Source organism: Crinia signifera, chromosome 6, assembly GCF_055691185.1.
Source record: "Crinia signifera chromosome 6, ASM5569118v1, whole genome shotgun sequence".
NCBI classification, from domain to species: domain Eukaryota; kingdom Metazoa; phylum Chordata; class Amphibia; order Anura; family Myobatrachidae; genus Crinia; species Crinia signifera.
In genome coordinates this window covers 171,844,416-171,863,767 of record NC_139222.1, presented here as the reverse complement: position 1 = coordinate 171,863,767, position 19,352 = coordinate 171,844,416, and the positions used below count along the sequence as shown (strand labels likewise).

Here is a 19,352-nt window from a genome sequence, read left to right as displayed (position 1 = left end):
CACACACCATAGTACCCATTACACATGATGCCGCGCATCATAGTAACCATTACACATGATGCCGCACACCATAGTAACCATTACACAGGATGCTGTACAACATAGTACCCATTACACATGATGCCGTGCACCATAGTACCCATTACACATGATGCTGCACACATAATGCCCCTTACACATGATGCTGCACACATAATGCCCCTTACACATGATGCTGCACACATAATGCCCCTTACACATGATGCTGCACACTGTAATGCCCCTTACACATTAAGCCACACATTATGCATAATGCCCCACATACCGCCACTTGTAGCGTCCCTTAAGCAATGCCCCCAAAAGTGACACTTACTGTAAATTACTATATGAGCCTTCGCTGCTGCTGCTGCTGCAGGGAGAGATGGAGAGCGGCGCAGGCCGCGCAGCTGCTTCTATAAGGAGAGGAGCAGAGCGCAGCGCAGAGCACGCTCCCACTCCCCTCCTGGTCTAGCCGAGTGGACATTTGAAATATTGTGCATGCTGTTGTTGTGCGTGACGTTGGGGGAACATGCTGGGCGCCGGCACCACATGATTAAAGGGGGGGCGGGCTGAGGTGAAATCGGGGAGAAGAATTGGAGTGGAAGCTGCAGGGGTGACAGTCATTGACAGCTGGGCAGAGAGCAGGGGGCTGCCCAGATGTATTCAGAGCACTGCAGGTCACGGCTGTTTGAAAATATACCCCATTCACAACAGAAAATGCAGGGATTTACCCGGGAATATGGTCCAAGGATCATGCAGGGACATTCCGAGGCTGACCCCTTATACACCAGCCTAGTCCCTGCATTTTCTGGTGTGGGGGGGAGAGACAACCACTCCCCTCTCCCTTTCCCCCTTTAACCAACCAGCTATATCTTCGGAACCAACTGTCCCATTTACATGAGACCTGTATCATATTGAAGAACTTTTGAGTTGGCTTCAAATGATTTTGGTCCCGTGAAACTGGGTTGTTTGGTTCCAGAGAAATCTGCCCTCAAAGAACATAAACAGTCATGAAATTACATTTAAGATATGAAAAAAAAAAACTGTTTTACCTCAATATCCCTGGAACCAATTAACCCATATGGATCCAGCCTGGTATCAGATTGAAGGCCCAGCGATTTGGGTTCGACTGAGATCAACCTTGAGCTTCTGTGATGGCGAAGGGGGAACTGGCAACCGTTGAACTGGGTGGGGGTCGGAATTAGCGGGTCCCATGTTATCCTATAGGGAAAACGTTCCAGGTTTGCTTGGCAGTATCTCCGGTTCCCAGGGGGCTAGAGACACGGGGCTGGGCTCGTTGGAAAGCCCCAGCCCTCAGCTACAAAATGGGCTAATGGATGGTCCTGTGCACCCCCGGACCACCCCCTAGATTCGCCTATGACAGTGGGTGTTGTAAGCCCAGTACTAATTTAAAGTTAAAAGACTTTATCTGGAGATACAGCTATTAGTATTGTGTGACTGCAAACATTTTGCAAAAAAACAAGTGACTCATTTCTAATATATGGACTGAGTTCTAATCCATTTATGCATATACAATTATTCCAAGGCTCATTTTGTTTTATTCCATGTAACTTTTTATACAATTTTGAAATTTAATGTATTGTTATTAATAATGTGTGGGTGGCCGCCTATAATACATTTATTGTTTTCATGTATATTTTTAAAAATAAAATAATTATACACAAATTACTCATTAAAACCAAAAACTGTGTATGTGAGGTGTGTTCATCCGTGGTGCCTATTAAACTAATAGCACAGAAACCCCTTCTTTCTTCCTTATAGTATTTTTCAAACCCAGCCTGTAAAATAACAGGTAGGAGCTGATTGGCTTGTAGTTCTGGATGCTCATTAAACAAATAAAAGTAGATTGTTCTTAGTAGTATACCGACATTATTGTTGACAGGCTTTCTGTGTGATGTGGCATCATTGCCTAGGAAGTAATGAATAAAGAGACCCAATTCCTGGTAGAGATGGCAAAAGTTATTTTACTATAATATAGTATAGCAGATGTACAGATACTGAGCAATTAGGCCATTATTACTCTTCTCCAGCTCACCTCTTGCTCTCATTGTGACACTTTCTCAATAGGAGATGTGATTAGTATAAGCAGTGACTCAGGTCTTGGATGAGCAAGTCCGGTACACGAGGAGCCCCTCACGGCCACTCATTAGTCTGGGAACTGTTACAAGAAGCTGCTGAGACGTGGCTAGTGTGCCACAGTAATTACAGCACTTAACTGCCTCATTGTATGCCAGCTTGCAGATGGCACAATTAGTGGGACTGCTGAGGGCAGAGGTTACAGGCTATCCTTGGCCATAAAGTGTCTTGTGTTATTCCGTAGTCCGTATACCAAGCTGCTCTTTTATAAATAAACATACTTTTCATTTCTTTATTACAGATTACAGTGCAGATGAGAAAGCTTTGCATGGGGAGTGTGACTGCAGCCAGAGTGAGTAACCCTTCTTGCAGTTAGCGTAATAACATTCCATCAAAATGGAACCCGATAGCGTATGAGTGAAATGGAAAGGTGATCAAATACATACTGAAAAATGACATGTTACAAAATGTAATCAGTTATTTATCATTTAATTAGACATTTCTGAATGAGCATTCAATGAATCATATATATATATATATATATATATATATATATATATATATATATATATATATATATATATATATTGCTGTAATATGGTAATATACTGTACCTTATTTTAACATTAAAATGTCCTATGTTACCTGAAATGTATACAGGTATACTGTTCATTGTATTATATTAATACTTGTGTGACATAACAGAACAGTTTTGTGAAAAGTCAATGATTAGGGCCCTTATTCTAGTTCACTCGCAGGGGCAAATTCCTTCTCAAATGGGCAGAACCAAGGGCCTTATTCTAGTTCAATCTTTCTGACAAAATCCTTCTTAGATGGACAAAACCATGTGCGCTGCAGGTGTGGGAGATGTAATATGTACAGAGAGAATTAGATTTGGGTCACTTATTTTGTTTCTGTGCAGGGAAAATACTGGCTACTTTATTTTTACACTGTAATATAGATCTCACTTTGAAGTAAAATCCCACCCAAATCGAATTCTTTCTTTACATTTGCCCCACCTGCAGTGCACATGGTTTTATCCATTTGAGAAGGAATTTGCCTCTGAGAGTGAACCAGAATAAGGCCCTAGAAGTGTAGCAAAAATACCACACAGCCATTCTTCCAGCAAGAAGGTGAAAATGGACATATTGGTCTACCCTCACCTGCCCTTACTAAGTGGTCTCACTACTACCCTTCATTCTGCTACCCCTAATGTCACAATCAATCTTCAAAAATCCCCTTTGCCACCTTGGCACTCCACACTGACTCACTTATACAGTATGGGCAGTATTCAATGCTCCCGATTCACCTTTTTTTTCCCCGGGGAATCGGGCTGTTTTCACTCCTTGCGGTGAATCTTTTGTCTGCTGACCCTCTTACCAGTAACTATCAGTAACTCTGCTTGCTTCCTGTAGTACTGTTCTCTGTCACCTACCATAAATCCACACTATGCCTCCCCTTACCTCATTTTCATTATAGTTCATTGTGTGTCTTTTTGTAGGTTGTCAGGGGAATTTTTATAGAAGTGATTTGTACATGTGCCAGTGATGACAGTAATTGCTAAAGTCGGAATTTATCTCTGTCACAGTTGTGAAGCCGAGCGGGACTCACTTGAAACTGATTATACGATACGAGGACTTTGGGAAAGCCATGTTTAAGCCTATGAGGTATGTGAGGAGCCCTGATATGAGGATAGGTGAGAAGGACTTGTAGTTTTTTTTTGTTGTTGTTTATGCTTTTTATTGTAGGCACAGTTCATTAAATGTTAGCAGCCTTTTACATGGCACTGCTGTTTGTATAATCACATCTGGGTTGATTTAGCATAATACTTGTGTGAGGGTTGGGAACTGCAAAATGTGGATGACCACATTCTGTCCAATGTATCAGTATTTGGCAGGCCAAATGTAGTGCTGGACCTAAAACTAGAAGGTCTGTTGTGGGTCCCACAAAAGACAAGCTGCAGATGTAGATAAGCGCCATCCAGGCAATGACCATTTGGTGTCCTACTGGGCATAAGGAAGTCGCAAAATATTTATGGAATGACAGAAGTGTAACATTACTTGCATAATTAGGTAAAAACTCCTGACCAGGAACAAAGTTCTTTTGTGATGTACGCCCATTATTCTTATGTAAAGGTAGATTCCTGCCACCACAAATTGGAATAGCCATGACAGTTTGTAACAAATTGGGCAAAGCAGGTAACTTGTCTCCTCCGTTCTTTTCTGGGTTGTGTCTACTCGTCTTTCCTCCAATCCCTCATAAGACAGAGCCGAGAAGAACAGACCCCAGAAGACGTCTTCTATTTTGTGGACTACCAGAGACACAATGCTGAGATCGCTGCCTTCCACTTAGACCGGTAAGTCCTATAGGATTCCAAGAAGAAGGGCTTCAAACATGCAATGCATGAGACCAGTGTGTTCTGTAACGGACCCCCAACCCCTTCCCTAAAAGGACTGCTTGTTTTAGGTAAAGCTTCTGCCAGATACACTTTCAGCATAAGTGAGTGCAGCATATTTCATTAGAGTTCCTAGGCGGGGGAATGTCTATCATTATTTTCTCATCATCAATCTGCCTTCTCATCATCATGTTAGCCCCATCAGTCCTCCCAACCTACCTCTGACCATATTATGTTACACATTAGTATCTATATAATACATGTACAACTCACTGCTATTCTCTGGCCTCCTCCCGGGGTGGGGATTATCAGGGAATGAAGTGAAGTGTGGGTATGTAGGAAGGGGGCGCCACTGCATCTTGTAACTCACTGTCTGCTCAGCAGAGTGCCGGAGGCGCCTATAATTTAGCTGACAAGCACAGAGACCCTGCAATCTATGTGGCCAGGCCTATGACTTCTAACATTATTTATACATTTTTATATCGCAATGATCAGTTCGTATGTTTTCTAGCATAATTTTATGCAAATAAATGATGCAGATTTCTTATTTTGAACTCTTATTTCCTGCTATGCAGTGTCCCTATTCTTATTAGTGTAGGCCTACTAAGATACATTCTAGTTTTCTTGGTGGGGCTGATGTAACATGTGCAGAGAGAGTTAGATTTGGGGGGGGGGGGGGGGGGGTGTACTTCAAACTGATATCTATATTGCAGTGTAAAAATCAAGCAGCCAGTATTTACCCTTCACAGAAACAATAAAACACCCAAATCAATCTCTCTCTGCACATGTTACATCAGCCCCACCTGCAGTGCATATGGTTTTGTCCATTAGAGACTGATTGTGCCTTTCCAAGTGAATCAGAATAACCCCCTATATGCAGTTTAAACACTGAATGATGTCATTAAGTGACGTCATCAGGACTCCAGCCGAACGTGCAATTACTGACAATATCGGCAGATTAGACTACATGCTAAGATGATAGGGACTACTGTTAACAATCTGTGGGGAGCGTGCATCGTAGATAATATAGTGGGTACACACTGGATGTGCACAATGATATAGTTATCGTGCATATCATTAAATCATATAGTGTGTACTCAGTATTAGGTAAGCACCATGTAAAGTGCACACATTTCTGCAAGTACAGGGAAATAATACTGTCACAGAGTCCACGAGATACGGTCACTAGGTCACCAAGCATTAGGTTGACAAGCATTAGGTCGGCCACTGAAGGTTGACGTGCATGAAGGTCGAAATTACTGAAGGTCAACATGTCATTAGGTCGACACAAGCATTAGGTTAACTTGGGGCAGGTCGACTGTCAAAAGGTCGACATGGGGTTTTCCACTTTTTGTTGAGCCGACATGTGCCAAAAGGCGTTATTTCATGCCCTACCACTAGGGCATGGTGGGAGAATAAAATAGTGTGCCCTTAAAACATGTTCCCCTCGCTGGACAATTCACAGTGAATTTTGCACATGTGGAGTGTTTTCCCTTGAATTAATAAACTGCTTCCCTGATATTTTCCATTGGTTCTGAATGATATTGTGAAATCCTCTTTTCCCACCACACCCCTCTCCACATTCCATACTGTACATGTACAAGATGTGGCCCATAACAGCCACTTCCTCGTAATATCCTACAGCCATAAGTATGTGATGATTGTGTAGAGCAGACTCAGACAGATGGAATGAGGTTTGTTTTAGATAGAAACCAGAAACATCTCCTCCAGGGTGCTTCAGAACACCCTCCATTACTTGTTTCCATGTTAGAACCAGGCGCTGCTGCTGCAGAACCTCAAAAGTGAGGATTCTTAAAGGCAGTGGCAGAATTGTTGTGGGCCCAGGTGCAAAATTATAATTTGGGCTCCACACCAGTGGGTGGCGAGTACAAGCTGCTGGTCTGCGCAGCAGTGGGCCCCTTAGTCCTCAGGGGCCCCGATGCAATGCACATGGGACACCAATGAGAGTTCAGCCTCTGCGTAAAGGGACAGTATACTTAAAATGATTGTAAATGTATATACCATAGTTCAAGGAATACAGAAATCCATATAAGATACAGCTGTTTTGCAAATTGTGTTTTCATACTATAAATATTTGTTGTCATATTTAAGTCAAGACAAATATACAGAAAATATTTGTAAAGGTTTTCTACATGCTACATAGATTAGATTTTTAGGGATAACAGAATGTTATTCCTGGGAGGATTTATTTTCTGATACTGGAGGTTATTCGGATTCACTCGGAAAGGCACAATCACTATCTAATGGACAAAACCATATGCACTGCAGGTGGGGCTGATGTAACATGTGCAGAGAGAGTTAGATGTGGGGGGGGGGGGGGTGTACTTCAAACTGATATCTATATTGCAGTGTAAAAATAAAGCAGCCAGTATTTACCCTGCACATAAACAATAAAACACCCAAATCTAACTCTGTGCACGTTGCATCAGCCCCACCTGCAGTGCATATGTTTATGTCCATTAGAGAGTGATTGTGCCTTTCCGAGTGAATCAGAATAACCCCCAGTATCTTTGTATCGGAAGCAAGCTGCCATTATATGTGAACATTTGTCCAGTTGGTGCCACAGAAACAGATTATGCCAGAGGTTCCCAAACATGGCCCTCAAGGCACCCTTAGGCTGCGTCTACACATTGCGGTTTAGTGGGCGCCATTCAGGGGCATCCGCTCCACCGCAAGGACCCTGCACACAGGTTCCTATGTGGTTGTCTACCCATATGCGGTTGTGCCGCAGCCACCAGATCCTACCGCTTGAAATCTGGTCCTGCCAGCACTGCGCAAGCTCCCTCCTGCTGCCTGTGTGTCCCTTAAACACTACCATCTGTTGGCAGTAAGTGAAACTACATCTCTTTCTTCTCACACACACAAGCACAAACACAGAGGCAAGTGTTTGTGCACGTTTGTACAAGGTAGCAGACTAGCTTTCAAAGCATTTGCTTAGAATGGGCTTACTAGTTAATTAATACATGTCATGAGTAAACAATTGACCAGTTGAGCAGTCTTTATTGTGGGAAGACCTGAGCATGTTCTCCAGTGCCAAAATTGGTCCCTCCAATGTTGTGAATCTCAAGTATGTCATTTTCTGTGCTGCAGGATCCTGGATTTCCGGCGTGTTCCTCCTGTCGCTGGAAGGCTTGTGAATATAACAAGAGAAATCCTGGGAGTGACCAGCAACACAGAACTACAGAGTGTTTTCTTTGTGTCTCCAGGTATTGAGGTTGTTTATGGACTTGTCTTATGACAGGATATATCAGTAGTGTAGATAGAAATTGTGCGCCCCCTGCCAAAAAAGTTTCTGCACCTCCCTCCCGCCCCATACATTAATTATAAAAAATTTTTAACCTACATGCTTGTTGCCAAGGGTTACCCTCATTGCCAGAGGGTAGATGAGCACAGTGCACCAGTCCTCTCAAAATCTTGCACTTATCAGGTATCGATGTGCACACCTCTCTGCAATTTTGGAGGACCAGCTGCATGGAATGTGCGCCACCCAGATATTGATCTGTCAGGCATGCTTTATTGTCCAGCATGTTAGCCTGATGCAATATTTTCTACGTCGCTGGTTGGCCACATCGGGCGGAGTATGCCCTGCCACGGCTCACTGAAAGATATTTTTGCTGTTACTTCACATAGGAAGGAACGGCAAATGTCTCCTCCCTGGGGGGTGGAGCGCCCTTGTCAGGAGACATACACTGTGAGAGATCTTCCCCTGCGGAATGTCTTGGTTATTTAATGTCATTCTATCATTGTGTATATTTGTTAGGGCCAGATGTATCAAGCTTCAAAAAGTAATAAAATGGAGAGGTTTATCACTCTCCACCTTATCACTTTTTGAAGTTTGATAGCGCTGATGGTAGTCACTCCCAGTGCAAGTGCTGCAGTGTGTTTATGTGAGGCGGTCACTCGCAATGCAAGTGCCGGTATGTGTTTATGTGAGGTGGTTACGCCCAGTGCAATTAAGGCAGTAGATAGGCTGATCACACATTCTAGTCGTGTAAACAGAAGGACGGCCCCTGTCAATGTAGTCAAATGAACAAGGAGACAGGCTCATCAGAGATTTCGGTAGTGTAAAATTAATGATGGTTGCAGTCAGGGCTGGATTATAATGGGGGCACAAGGGGTGATTGGCATTTATTTGACCATTGGCGCTAATAATAAGTACGTTACTTCCTTTTTGAACAAGGTGTTTCCAGATGTTCCTCCCAGAAATCCCGATATATCCTCAAATGCAGGTTTTCAGGTGTTTAACAAAGTCCATGCAAGGAAGAATACATAAAATACATATGGTGAGGTACGTCTCAAATACAATTCTTCTTTTCCACCCGTGTTTTAAAGGATAGGTGTTGGTTGCCCTTCCACCAGAGTTGCTAGGGAAACGTGATGCGTACCCCAACTGACATCAAAGATAAGTAGGAAAAACCTATCAAGGTATCTTTTGGTGATATCGTACCCCAACTCACAATAGGGAGGCGTTTTCTCTCACAAAAAGGTATATTTTTATATGCCCCACAGGAATAGAGATATGTGGCTCTCTGTCATACACACCCTGGGACGAGATTCCGGATTTTCTACCAGGTTGTAGACTTCGTTTTATATCTGCCCTATCGAAAAATCTAGGAGCTCTGGCGATATCCTCACTTTGTTTGTGTTTTTATCTGTCATCCTGTTTGTGGAAAAAGTGTAATAAAGACCCCTGTTTTGAAACTACGCTGTGTGACGAGTTAAAGAAACCTTTATAGGAGCAACAATATCCATTTCTGTGTGAGTTGCGGTACGCACCATATTTCTATTCCTGTTGGGCATATAAAAGATACCTTTTTGTGAGAGAAAAAGTCTCCCTATTGTGAGTTGGGGTACGATATCACCAAAAGATACCTTGATAGGTTTTTCCTACTTATCTTTGATGTGAGTTGGGGTACGCATCACGTTTCCCTAGCAACTCTGGTGGAAGGGCAACCAACACCTATCCTTTAAAACACGGGTGGAAAAGAAGAACAGAATTTGAGACGTACCTCACCATATGTATTTTATGTATTCTTCTTTGCATGGACTTTGTTAAACACCTGAAAACCTGCATTTGAGGATATATTGGGATTTCTGGTAGGAACATCTGGAAACACCCTGATCAAAAAGGAAGTAACGTTCTTATTATTAGCGCCAGTGTGTCTCCATTTGTACTTTGTGGGATATATGGTTTTGAGAAGTGGTGTCTCCTTTCATTTGTTGAGACTAGACTGGCTGCTGCACCAGAGGGTGGTCCACTGCCATTTTGTTGCATGTATTTGACCATTGACCAAGTTTATACTGCTCGTACTCAGTGTTTTGACAGTGTAATATTCTCCCGTGCAGTTTGCATCCAGTAATGACAAGTAGGAGGGGGCCCCCCTTTCTAAAGTGCCCCGGGCCCCCTGAAGGCTTAATCCAGCTCTGGTTGCAGTGCGGTAATTAGACCAGCTCCTTTCTGTAATTAGCACAGTCATTTAGACACGTCTGATTTGACAATTTGCAGCCAGCAGTTTAATTCTATTTGAAGAATGAAGATTCACGTTAATAAGAACCAGGTACTATTTGATAGACACTTCTTATAATGCCAAATAAAATAAACTGACTGTGATTTGGGCTTTATATTTCACTATAAAAACAGTTCTCCAGAGAGAAAATGAAATTAGGCTACTACTTACCTTAGATGGGTACAAAATCTTGGCGTTAATCCCCATCCACTCATGTCATAGTTACAGAAATATAAGTTGTCAGACCAAAGCTTTTCCTCATTAGAACTGAGGAGTTCTCTGTATGCAGTGACTGTTGTATTCTACATAAAGATTCATAGTCTGCAACACATTGCTTTTGAGTAGACATATTATCCAACACAATGCTTCAAGGTTAGCTTCCATTAGTGTTTCTTACTGACAAGAAGGGCGGCCCCCAGAGCACTTGTTCGATGTTTATATGTACTGTACTACTTTCGTTCTTTGTGCAAGTTTGTATTGGTGCTCATTTTATTTTTTCTTTCCCCAGCGCACAATGTGTGTTTTTTTGCAAAGTGTTTGTACATGTGTAAGACGGAGTATGCAGTTTGTGGAAACCCCCACATGTTAGAGGCCTCCCTCTCTGTGTTCCTGCCATCTTTGACCTTTGCACCTCGTCTCTCTGTTCCAAATCCCTGGATAAGATCCTACACCTTCACCGGAAAAGAGGAGTACGTATTGCATTATATGCTCCAGCCAAATTAAAAATAGATGTTACTATTACGGTCTCCAAAAACAAAACATTAACAAAAACTTGTTTTCATGGATGTTGTTTATAATGGACAGTTTCTTTACAGCAGGGGTGTCCAAACTTTTTGCAAAGAGGGCCAGATTTGGTGAGGTGAAAATGTGTGGGGGCCGACAATTCAGCCTGATTCATTCAACCATGAATCACATCAGAAGACTAAACAAATAACTAGTCTTACCTGCTCTAGTGTGAAGAGTGATACTGAGATCTTGACTGCAGTAAATGGTACAGGTCTGCTCCCCCCTTCTCTGTATGTCCCCCACTCTTCCCCCATTCAATCTATTTCCCCCAGCCTGCTTCCCCTTCTCTGCATGTCCCCCACTCTGCCCCCATTCAGTGTATTTCCTCCAGCCTGCTCCCTGCATGTCCCCCAATCTGCCCCCATTCAGTGTATTTCCCCCAGCCTGCCCCCCCCCCCTTCTCTGCATGTCCCCCACTCTGCCCCATTCAATCTATTTCCCCAAGCCTGCTCCCTGCTTCTCTGTATGTCTCCCACTCTGCCCCCATTCAGTGTATTTCCCCCAGCCTGCTCCCCCTTTCTCTGTATGTCCCCCACTCTGCCCCATTCAATCTATTTCCCCCAGCCTACTCCCCCCTTCTCTGTATGTCCACCACTCTGACCCCATTCAGTGTATTTCCCGCAGCCTGTTCCTGTTCCCCTGCCTGGGGGAATATACTGGGGGAGTGACACATACTCACATGAAGATGCCGAACAGTGGCTGCCGACACCCTCTCACCGCTCGCTGTAGGCCCCGCCTCTACACTCCCGCACTATGCGTCCTGCTTCTAATGCTCAGCCTGCTTCCGGCTGGAGGCTGCGGGCCACTTAAAGTGACATCACGGGCCGCTATTGCCCCCCCGGGCCGGACTTTGGACATGCCTGCTTTACAGTATGGACACGCATCTAACCACTATCCAAATATTTTCTATAGACCGGAACTACCACAGTGACATCTGGAGGCAAGAAGATGGTACTGCAAATAAAATAAAAAATATGTATTAAGTTTAATTGATCAAATCTTGCAGCAGGCATACTTGGATAATACTCTCTCTTCAACTAAATATTTTGAGCCAGATGTATTAAGCTTTAACAAGAGATAAATGCAAGGGTGATAAAGAGAGATAAATGTCCAGCCAATCAGCTCCGTACTGACTTTTTTTAAACACAGCCTGTAACATGGCAGTTGGCAGGTGATTGGCTGGGCGTTTATCTCTCCTTATCACCCTTGCATTTATCTCTTGTTAAGGTTTAATATATCTGCCCCAGTATGTCATATGATCTCAGTATCAGGCACCATCTGTAGATAAACTCAGTGACTCTTCTCTGTGTATGCAGCCAGATCCCACAATCTTTAGCTTGAGTCACAGAGCCCAGCACAACGTCCACCAGCCAGATGCTGCGGCCAGGACTTAACAATGTTCACTGCAGCTTTTAACCCCTTTTTATCCTCATCCAAGAAATACTGAATTCAGTTCAACCTTTTCAATATATTGAAAATGAAAGCTATAAGCTGCAGCTGCATGAACAAGAAGTAACAAGGATGTCTGAGCCTGTGCAGGGGCAACATTTCCTGCAAAGTAAAGATGGTGAAACTGATATTTTCAGCAAGTACTTTCCTGTTTAGTTCCGCGGTTGCAGTGCGATCAATCTACACTTCTTCTAATGTTTTAATTGGCCTCTTTACTCCTCAAAAGCAGCCTACTCCTTGGCGTCCCCAAAGGTCTGAAGACAAAGTCTCTATAATATTTAGCTTCACATACCCACCCTCTTTAGCAGCCAGGCTGTAATTATAAAACCACATTGTTTATCGGATATGATGACTTACATCACACGCGCCCCTGCCAGAGAACTTGCATTACACCCACCCCCTCCATAAATTGTCTTTGTGAAGAGTTGAAGACTTGAGAGCTGATGAAAGATAAAAAATAAAAAAAATAAAAGAATGAAGAAAAGAAAAGAATGTTGAGAAATAATGACAGCACTCTGGGTATTAGCCAGTATCCTACATGAAAATGGATGTTATGAGATCAGTGTTAGATATTCACTACCCACATACAGTCTGACCACAGAAGAGTAATATTGTGTAATGCCATATACGGTCATTCTACGTCTGTGGAGCCTGGTAATCCCAGACCATCTGTAGCAACAAAAAATCTATTCATTGCCATTATACCTGGTGCTGGATTGCCACATTCAGCCTTTTTTCATCTCTTAGTATATATCAGGGGTTCTCAAATTTGGTCATCTGGACCGAGTAAATTCAAGTTTTCCAGGTCACCCGGCAGGTGCACAGGTGCATTCATTACACATTGACATCGTTTTAAATATCCACAATGGAGCTAATTATTTCATTTGTGAGGAGACCTGCAAAACATGCTCTGCGTGGGGTCCCGAGGACCGAGTTTGAGAACCTGTTGTATATATACTGTTCTCTAGAACAAGAAATGGGTACCGGGAGTGAATAATTACTGTTCAATATAATCACCACATTTGCCTTTGTATGGGAACGTCCCTGTCTAGTGGTGAAAGGGTTTCCCAACTTGTTTTTCAAAATACAGGAAAAAATAAACTCTGTGGCCAATTTTCCACTGACATTTACACAAAACATCTGGACTGGGTGGGGAAATCACATCCATGGAGCCGCAGAATTGCTGACTTTTCTTTGTTTGATAATAAGTTAACACAATTATCTGTTCTGAAAGTTCACTGCAGTATGCGTAGACATAATGCTGCAAAGTATGGCGCCATCATGTGGTGTATCAGGAATATAACTGCATGTCAGCACTGAGAAGAGCTGCACATTCCTGCATTAGATCTTGGTTAGTTGGACCAATGTGTATCTCTAGAGACTTGTACAGAGTTTGGATCGGCTTTTAGATGTTTTCTGTATTTTAATGGAAGTTTTTGCTAACATTCCTTCAGTGAAACATGTAAAGATACCAGTTTTCATGTAACTTTATTATCTGATTCAGAGTTATTTGTATAGGTCTAAATTGGGTCCAGTTTTTGATGGTGGGGGATCTGCGCATGCACAATTATGCAAATGTAATTCCCCAGTGTGAACGCCCTTGGTTAGTATCACATTCGCTGAGTCATTTCCATGGGCAGGTTAGGGCCGGGGGCAGGCAGGGGAACATGAAACTCTGGACGTTCCCCTGGGAATGTAGGCGGGTCAATAGCTGCTTGGGGTGGGTGGCTGACATCACATGATGTCAGTGCCCACCCCGTTTCAGCCATCTCCCCGTGCACTGCAACATGGCTCGTCCAGCTGCTCAGTTACTCGCTCTTTCTTACTTTATTCCTAACTCAGAATCAGGACCTTATTCATGAGTTGCAAATACAACTATGCAAATAAGCCGGTAACTTTTTAAACCATTTAACTCTTTCCCTTAAAGAATAGAGATTATTTCTGTAACTGTTGTAAGCTGATCATGTTCCTGCCTGTTTTTAATACCGTAAGATCTAAAAGTTAATTCTTCTTGTTTGTTAGGTGGGAAATAAATCCGTCTTACTGCGACTCTGTAAAACAGTTACATCCATACAGCAACACACAGAGGCTTCTCAATATGATGGACCTGGCCATTTTTGACTTCCTTACAGGTAACTCATTGTCTGTAGACTAGTGACCAGAGTTATATAAAAGAGAAATAGGCTTATTGTAACAAAGGTATTGGAGATAAATTGAGCTATGATCGCTGAGAAAGGATATACAACAGCTTTCCTTCAGGTGAAGGCCACTGGAGTCATTCTCTTTCAGGGTTATTCAATGAAATATGATCCCACATGTACCACAGGTACTATACATTGTGATCAGCAACATCTACATGATTAGCAACACTGGGTTTTTTTTTGTCTGAAATGGTTGATAACATAAAATAATAGCTTAAAAGCAGATTTACAAAAAGAATCCTTGCCTTTGCATCCTTTGGTAACACTCTAAGGCAGGCATGTCCAAACGATGACCCTCCAGCTGTTGTGAAACTACACATCCCTGCAGGCCTTGCAATAGTTTTAGCATTCCCTAATAGCAAAACTGTTGCAAGGCATGCTGGGATGTATAGTTTCACAACAGCTGGAGGGCCATAGTTTGGACATGCCTGCTCTAAGGCATCCTTTAGGACACTGGAACATTAAATAAATCCAGGTATTTTACATTCATACCTTTTTGTACTTCTATATACTGATGAGAATTCTGTAATTCTTCACTCCAAGCCCCACAGCACGGAACTAAACAAAACTAAAACACAGACATATATTTGACTTAGATACACAGGAGACTAAAACTTAATTTAGTGGGTAGTCGGTGTCCCTAAAAGGGTTTCAATAATACAAATTATGTAAACAAAATTCAACTGTTTGAGGACAATAGACCATGGGCATTTCCCAAATATACCCCTTTGGGAGGGTGTACTTACACAATTGCAGTGAAATTAGGCAGTAAATCAAACTCCTTACTGCCATAGACTGCTCCTCAGCCAATGAGGTGCACACCAGCATGGTTGAACTTAACTTCACGTATTCAGGTAGTGGGCACTTTGTTTGTTATCCCTTGGGGGTGGGGCGCTGCCCCAATTTGCAGCAGGAAGGCGAAAATTAATTAGTTACGCCACTGGAAGAGAGGAAAGAGCTGCTAGCATTTCTAGCAATGCTCATACTGAGACTTACAGGCAACACTTTGACATGTTCTGTTTCTGACAGACCTATAATGAGACATGGAAGCCTTCATGTACAAGGCATGATTTTGAGTGCAGGAAATTATAGTCCCTTATTCACTTATTCACTTTCTAGGAAATATGGACCGGCATCATTACGAGATATTTACCAAGTTTGGAGACGATGGTTTTCTCCTGCACCTGGACAATGCAAGAGGGTAAATTCTCCCTGACATGTAATACTCAAATGATCTCTGTATAAACAGTCTGTATTAATATCCTCACAACAGTGTTCATTAGAAACATGTGTATTTTAAGGAAACATAATAATCACTGCATTGTCGGTACATCTGTGGTGGCTTTAGCTATGGTACCGGTAAAATTCACCACCTCAATTTGTGTTAGTGAACCAGATGCAGTCCGTAACACTACACTGGCTACACTGTGACAGTGCCTTACAATTGGAAGTCCTACCTCTCAGTCACAGGGCAGTCACCCATATAACCGGCATTCACATAGGGAGGTGTTTCCTCCCTCCAGGACTGCCAGTCCAGGCTGTGATAAGCAATGAGCTAACTTCCTGTAGTAAGCCACTACCTTCCTGGGTCTCAGCCCTAGCCCAGCTTTTATAGGCTGCAACCGATGCAGTACGTATAATCCAGAAAGCTACAGTGGTGGAGGGTTTAGGTTTAAGCAATAGGGGAAGGTTAGGGTTAGGCTACAGGGGTGGTGGGGTTAGGGTTAAGCACTAGAGGTAGGGATAGGGCTGGGTACAGGGTTGGATGCAGAGGTGGGATTCAGCCGTTTGCACCCGTTCTGCAGAACCGATCCCTAATATACTATCGGTTTTGCAGAACCGTTTTCTAAGGAGCACCATACTGTCCGCTACTTGTAATTTAGACAGACACAGCTGATCACAAGGTAAAGCTGTGACAGCCAGGCAGAGAGCTGCACGCTGCCCGGCTGTATACACAAAGCAGGTCCGCAGCTATTTTGAATGCTACCACTGGACCTCAAGCCAATAGGTACTCGCAGTCCGGCAGCTAATCAGGAGCAGCAGTGGTGGCTCCTCTTGGCTTGTGGTCCAGTGGGAGAGTTCAAAATAGCCACGGACCTGCTTTCAGTATACAGCCGGGCAGCCCAGCGCTCTCTGCCCAACTGTCTCAGCTTTACATTGTGTGCGGCTGACGACGGTGTTACTTACACAGTGCAGCAGCATTTCACTCCCCCATGACAACGAGCAATTTACTCCCCCTTGGCAACAAGCAATTCATTCCCCCTTTGCAACCAGCAATGAGCATGAAGCCTACTTGGCATCGAGCATGAAGCCCCTGGCATCGAGCATGAAGCCTCTGGCATTGAGCATGTAGGTAAGTGGCACTTATGTGTCAAATATGTAATGGGCATCATGGTGTGCAGCATAATGCATAACGGGCATCACGGTGTGTAGTACAATGTGTAATGGGCATTATGGTGTGTGGCCTTATGTGTATTTGGCATTATGGAGTGCGGCTTTATGTGCAATGGGCATTAGGACATAGAACCTATTGTTAATTTATTTGAATCCCACCACTGGTTGGATGGTGTAGAGTTAGGCATTAGGGGAGGAAAGGGCTAGGCTACAAAGGTAGAGGTATTAAAGTTTGGCAGTAGGAGAGGTTAGGGCTAGGTTACACGGGTGGAGGGGATAGAGTTAGACACTAGAGGTAGGGCATGTATACTCACCATAATGCTGTTCCATCACCATGTGAAATAACAGACACATGACCATCCACCCCCAGAAGATGCTGCTGCAGCCATCAGGAGCAGGTAAGTCACCACTGACCCCCAGGGATATGTCGACATTTTATCAGTGTCTACATGATAAATGTTAGCAGTCAATGTTGACATTATGACTATGTCAACATTATAAACATGAACATATCCTACCACACAGTGGACATGACACCTATCTCCATCATTTGCCACCAGTTGAACTGTTGAGTATTTGTTTTTAAATGTTTCCATATTTACATGTGTTACAGGTTTGGACAACACACACATGATGAGCTGTCAATCCTGGCGCCCCTTTACCAGTGCTGCCTGTGAGTATTACGCTTTGTCTATTATATAACAGCAGTAACATAATTTTCCCTGTGTAAAATCTTACCTACAGTTAGTTTAATTTATATCTCCCTCTGTATAAGTCTTATTATGGGTCAGTGTCGGTCCCCACTATACTTACCTGTGGTGAGTTCTCTGCTCAGCAGTTACAGCTCCATTTCTGGCAGTAGGAGATGTTGTGCATGACAGAGACATGACAATCATCCTCGATTATATTATTGATCCTTGTGATAATGCTTGGTGTTACAAGGGAGATCAGCTACTACATGACCAGAAACATGCAAGTTACCGCTTCTAGTTTAAAGCAATTTATAAACCATGGATAAAATGATCTTTCCTATTGTTCTCTGATATTCTCCTCCTATAGATTTATACATTCTGAGATATCATTTTGTACTATGCCTTATAAGAACTTGTCCATGTACTCCATTGTAGGGTTAGACTTTACTTACTCTAGGCCAGATGTACTAAGCTTCAAAAGTTATAAAATGGAGAATGATAAACAACCAACCAATCAGCTCCTGCTTGACATTTTTCAAACACAGCCTGTGACATGGCAGGTAGGAGCTGATTGGCTGGCTGTTTATCACTCTCCATTTTATCACCTTTGAAGCTTAGTGCATCTGGCCCTCTGACTTGTTGCTCCATTATATGCACCTCACTGGTTGTTGTGACATTTGCCTGACTTACTTTTGTAGTGTGAGAGAGGACACATGGCAACGTCTGAACCTCCTCGCCCTGCCTGAGTACCAGCTGAGCGATGTTATGAGAGAGTCTTTAAGCCGCGATCATCTGTTAACCGTCCTCACCGAGCATCACTTAGCTGCCCTGGACAGGCGTCTGCAGAAAGTCCTGCAAACGGTGACACAGTGTGTGCAGAGATATGGAGAGGAGGCTGTGCTAATGAAGAACCAGCCTATTCCTGTCACTGACTGGCAAAGGAAAATGAGTAGCTAAGGGAAAATTGTGAGGCCTCTACAATCAACATATGGCAATATTTACTAAGTGTTTTCAAATCATGTACAAACATTGTGCCTCCGACTTTACTACCCACTTAGTAGACATGTGCCTTAAGAATTCCAGATACAGGCTGCATCATGTTCCAGTCATGTTTACATATAAGGATGCCAACATATTCCAGATCAAGTCATCATCTCCAGTTTTTGGTAAATGGTGAACCTATATTATGCCTGTGAGTTCTGTCCCTGGAGGTAATCTGTGCTGGACAAGCACACTGTGATGGGAACATTACATTTACCCTTCCCATGCGTTATGGGTAATAGCATAAAAGACTATGAACAGTGCTTTTCTTAACTTCCTGAGATACAAATAGCAGATTCCTAGTACTGTACCATATCTCTTATTGGCAGGAGAGCATTCTGAATTTAGGAGAACACATTTTCTGGACTTTTAATAAATCAAGTGCCAATTAATTTACAAAAGACAACAGTCTCTTTCATGTACATTGTACAGTACAGTGCCTGGCACAGGCACTACAGTGTCTCAGACAAGAGACAGGTCTTGAAGGTATCAACTAATAGTATAATTACATGTAAGTATGATGAGGGAAATCCTGAAACTATACAAAGGGCTGTGACTGACCTTTCTCATCAGTGTGAGAGAACTACATTGAGTTTGTTGCTTAATGTACCATTAGAAGCACAGCAGAAGGGGCTGCAGACGTATCTGTGGCTTTACATTTGTTTGTATAAGAAGTTTGTATAAGAAGTTGTGGCTTACATATATATAATTATCCATATGTTTAGTAAAGATGAGGGTAACAAAACTCCTA

General features: G+C 42.9%; 1 protein-coding gene across 2 annotated transcripts in view; it reads left to right on the top strand.

Moving 5' to 3' along the window:
• Positions 1 to 19,002, top strand: part of FAM20A (FAM20A golgi associated secretory pathway pseudokinase) — a 54,217-nt gene extending 35,215 nt beyond the window's left edge. For both annotated transcript variants that reach the window (XM_083148138.1, XM_083148137.1), the window contains 9 exons: positions 2,417 to 2,467; positions 3,704 to 3,782; positions 4,379 to 4,471; positions 7,622 to 7,737; positions 10,547 to 10,727; positions 14,296 to 14,405; positions 15,594 to 15,675; positions 17,482 to 17,541; positions 18,259 to 19,002. In XM_083148138.1, the coding sequence (XP_083004264.1) occupies positions 2,417 to 2,467; positions 3,704 to 3,782; positions 4,379 to 4,471; positions 7,622 to 7,737; positions 10,547 to 10,727; positions 14,296 to 14,405; positions 15,594 to 15,675; positions 17,482 to 17,541; positions 18,259 to 18,517 (1,031 nt within the window). In that variant the 3' untranslated portion in view covers positions 18,518 to 19,002. The remainder of the gene's footprint in view (positions 1 to 2,416; positions 2,468 to 3,703; positions 3,783 to 4,378; positions 4,472 to 7,621; positions 7,738 to 10,546; positions 10,728 to 14,295; positions 14,406 to 15,593; positions 15,676 to 17,481; positions 17,542 to 18,258) is intronic.
• Positions 19,003 to 19,352: the final 350 nt, after the last annotated feature.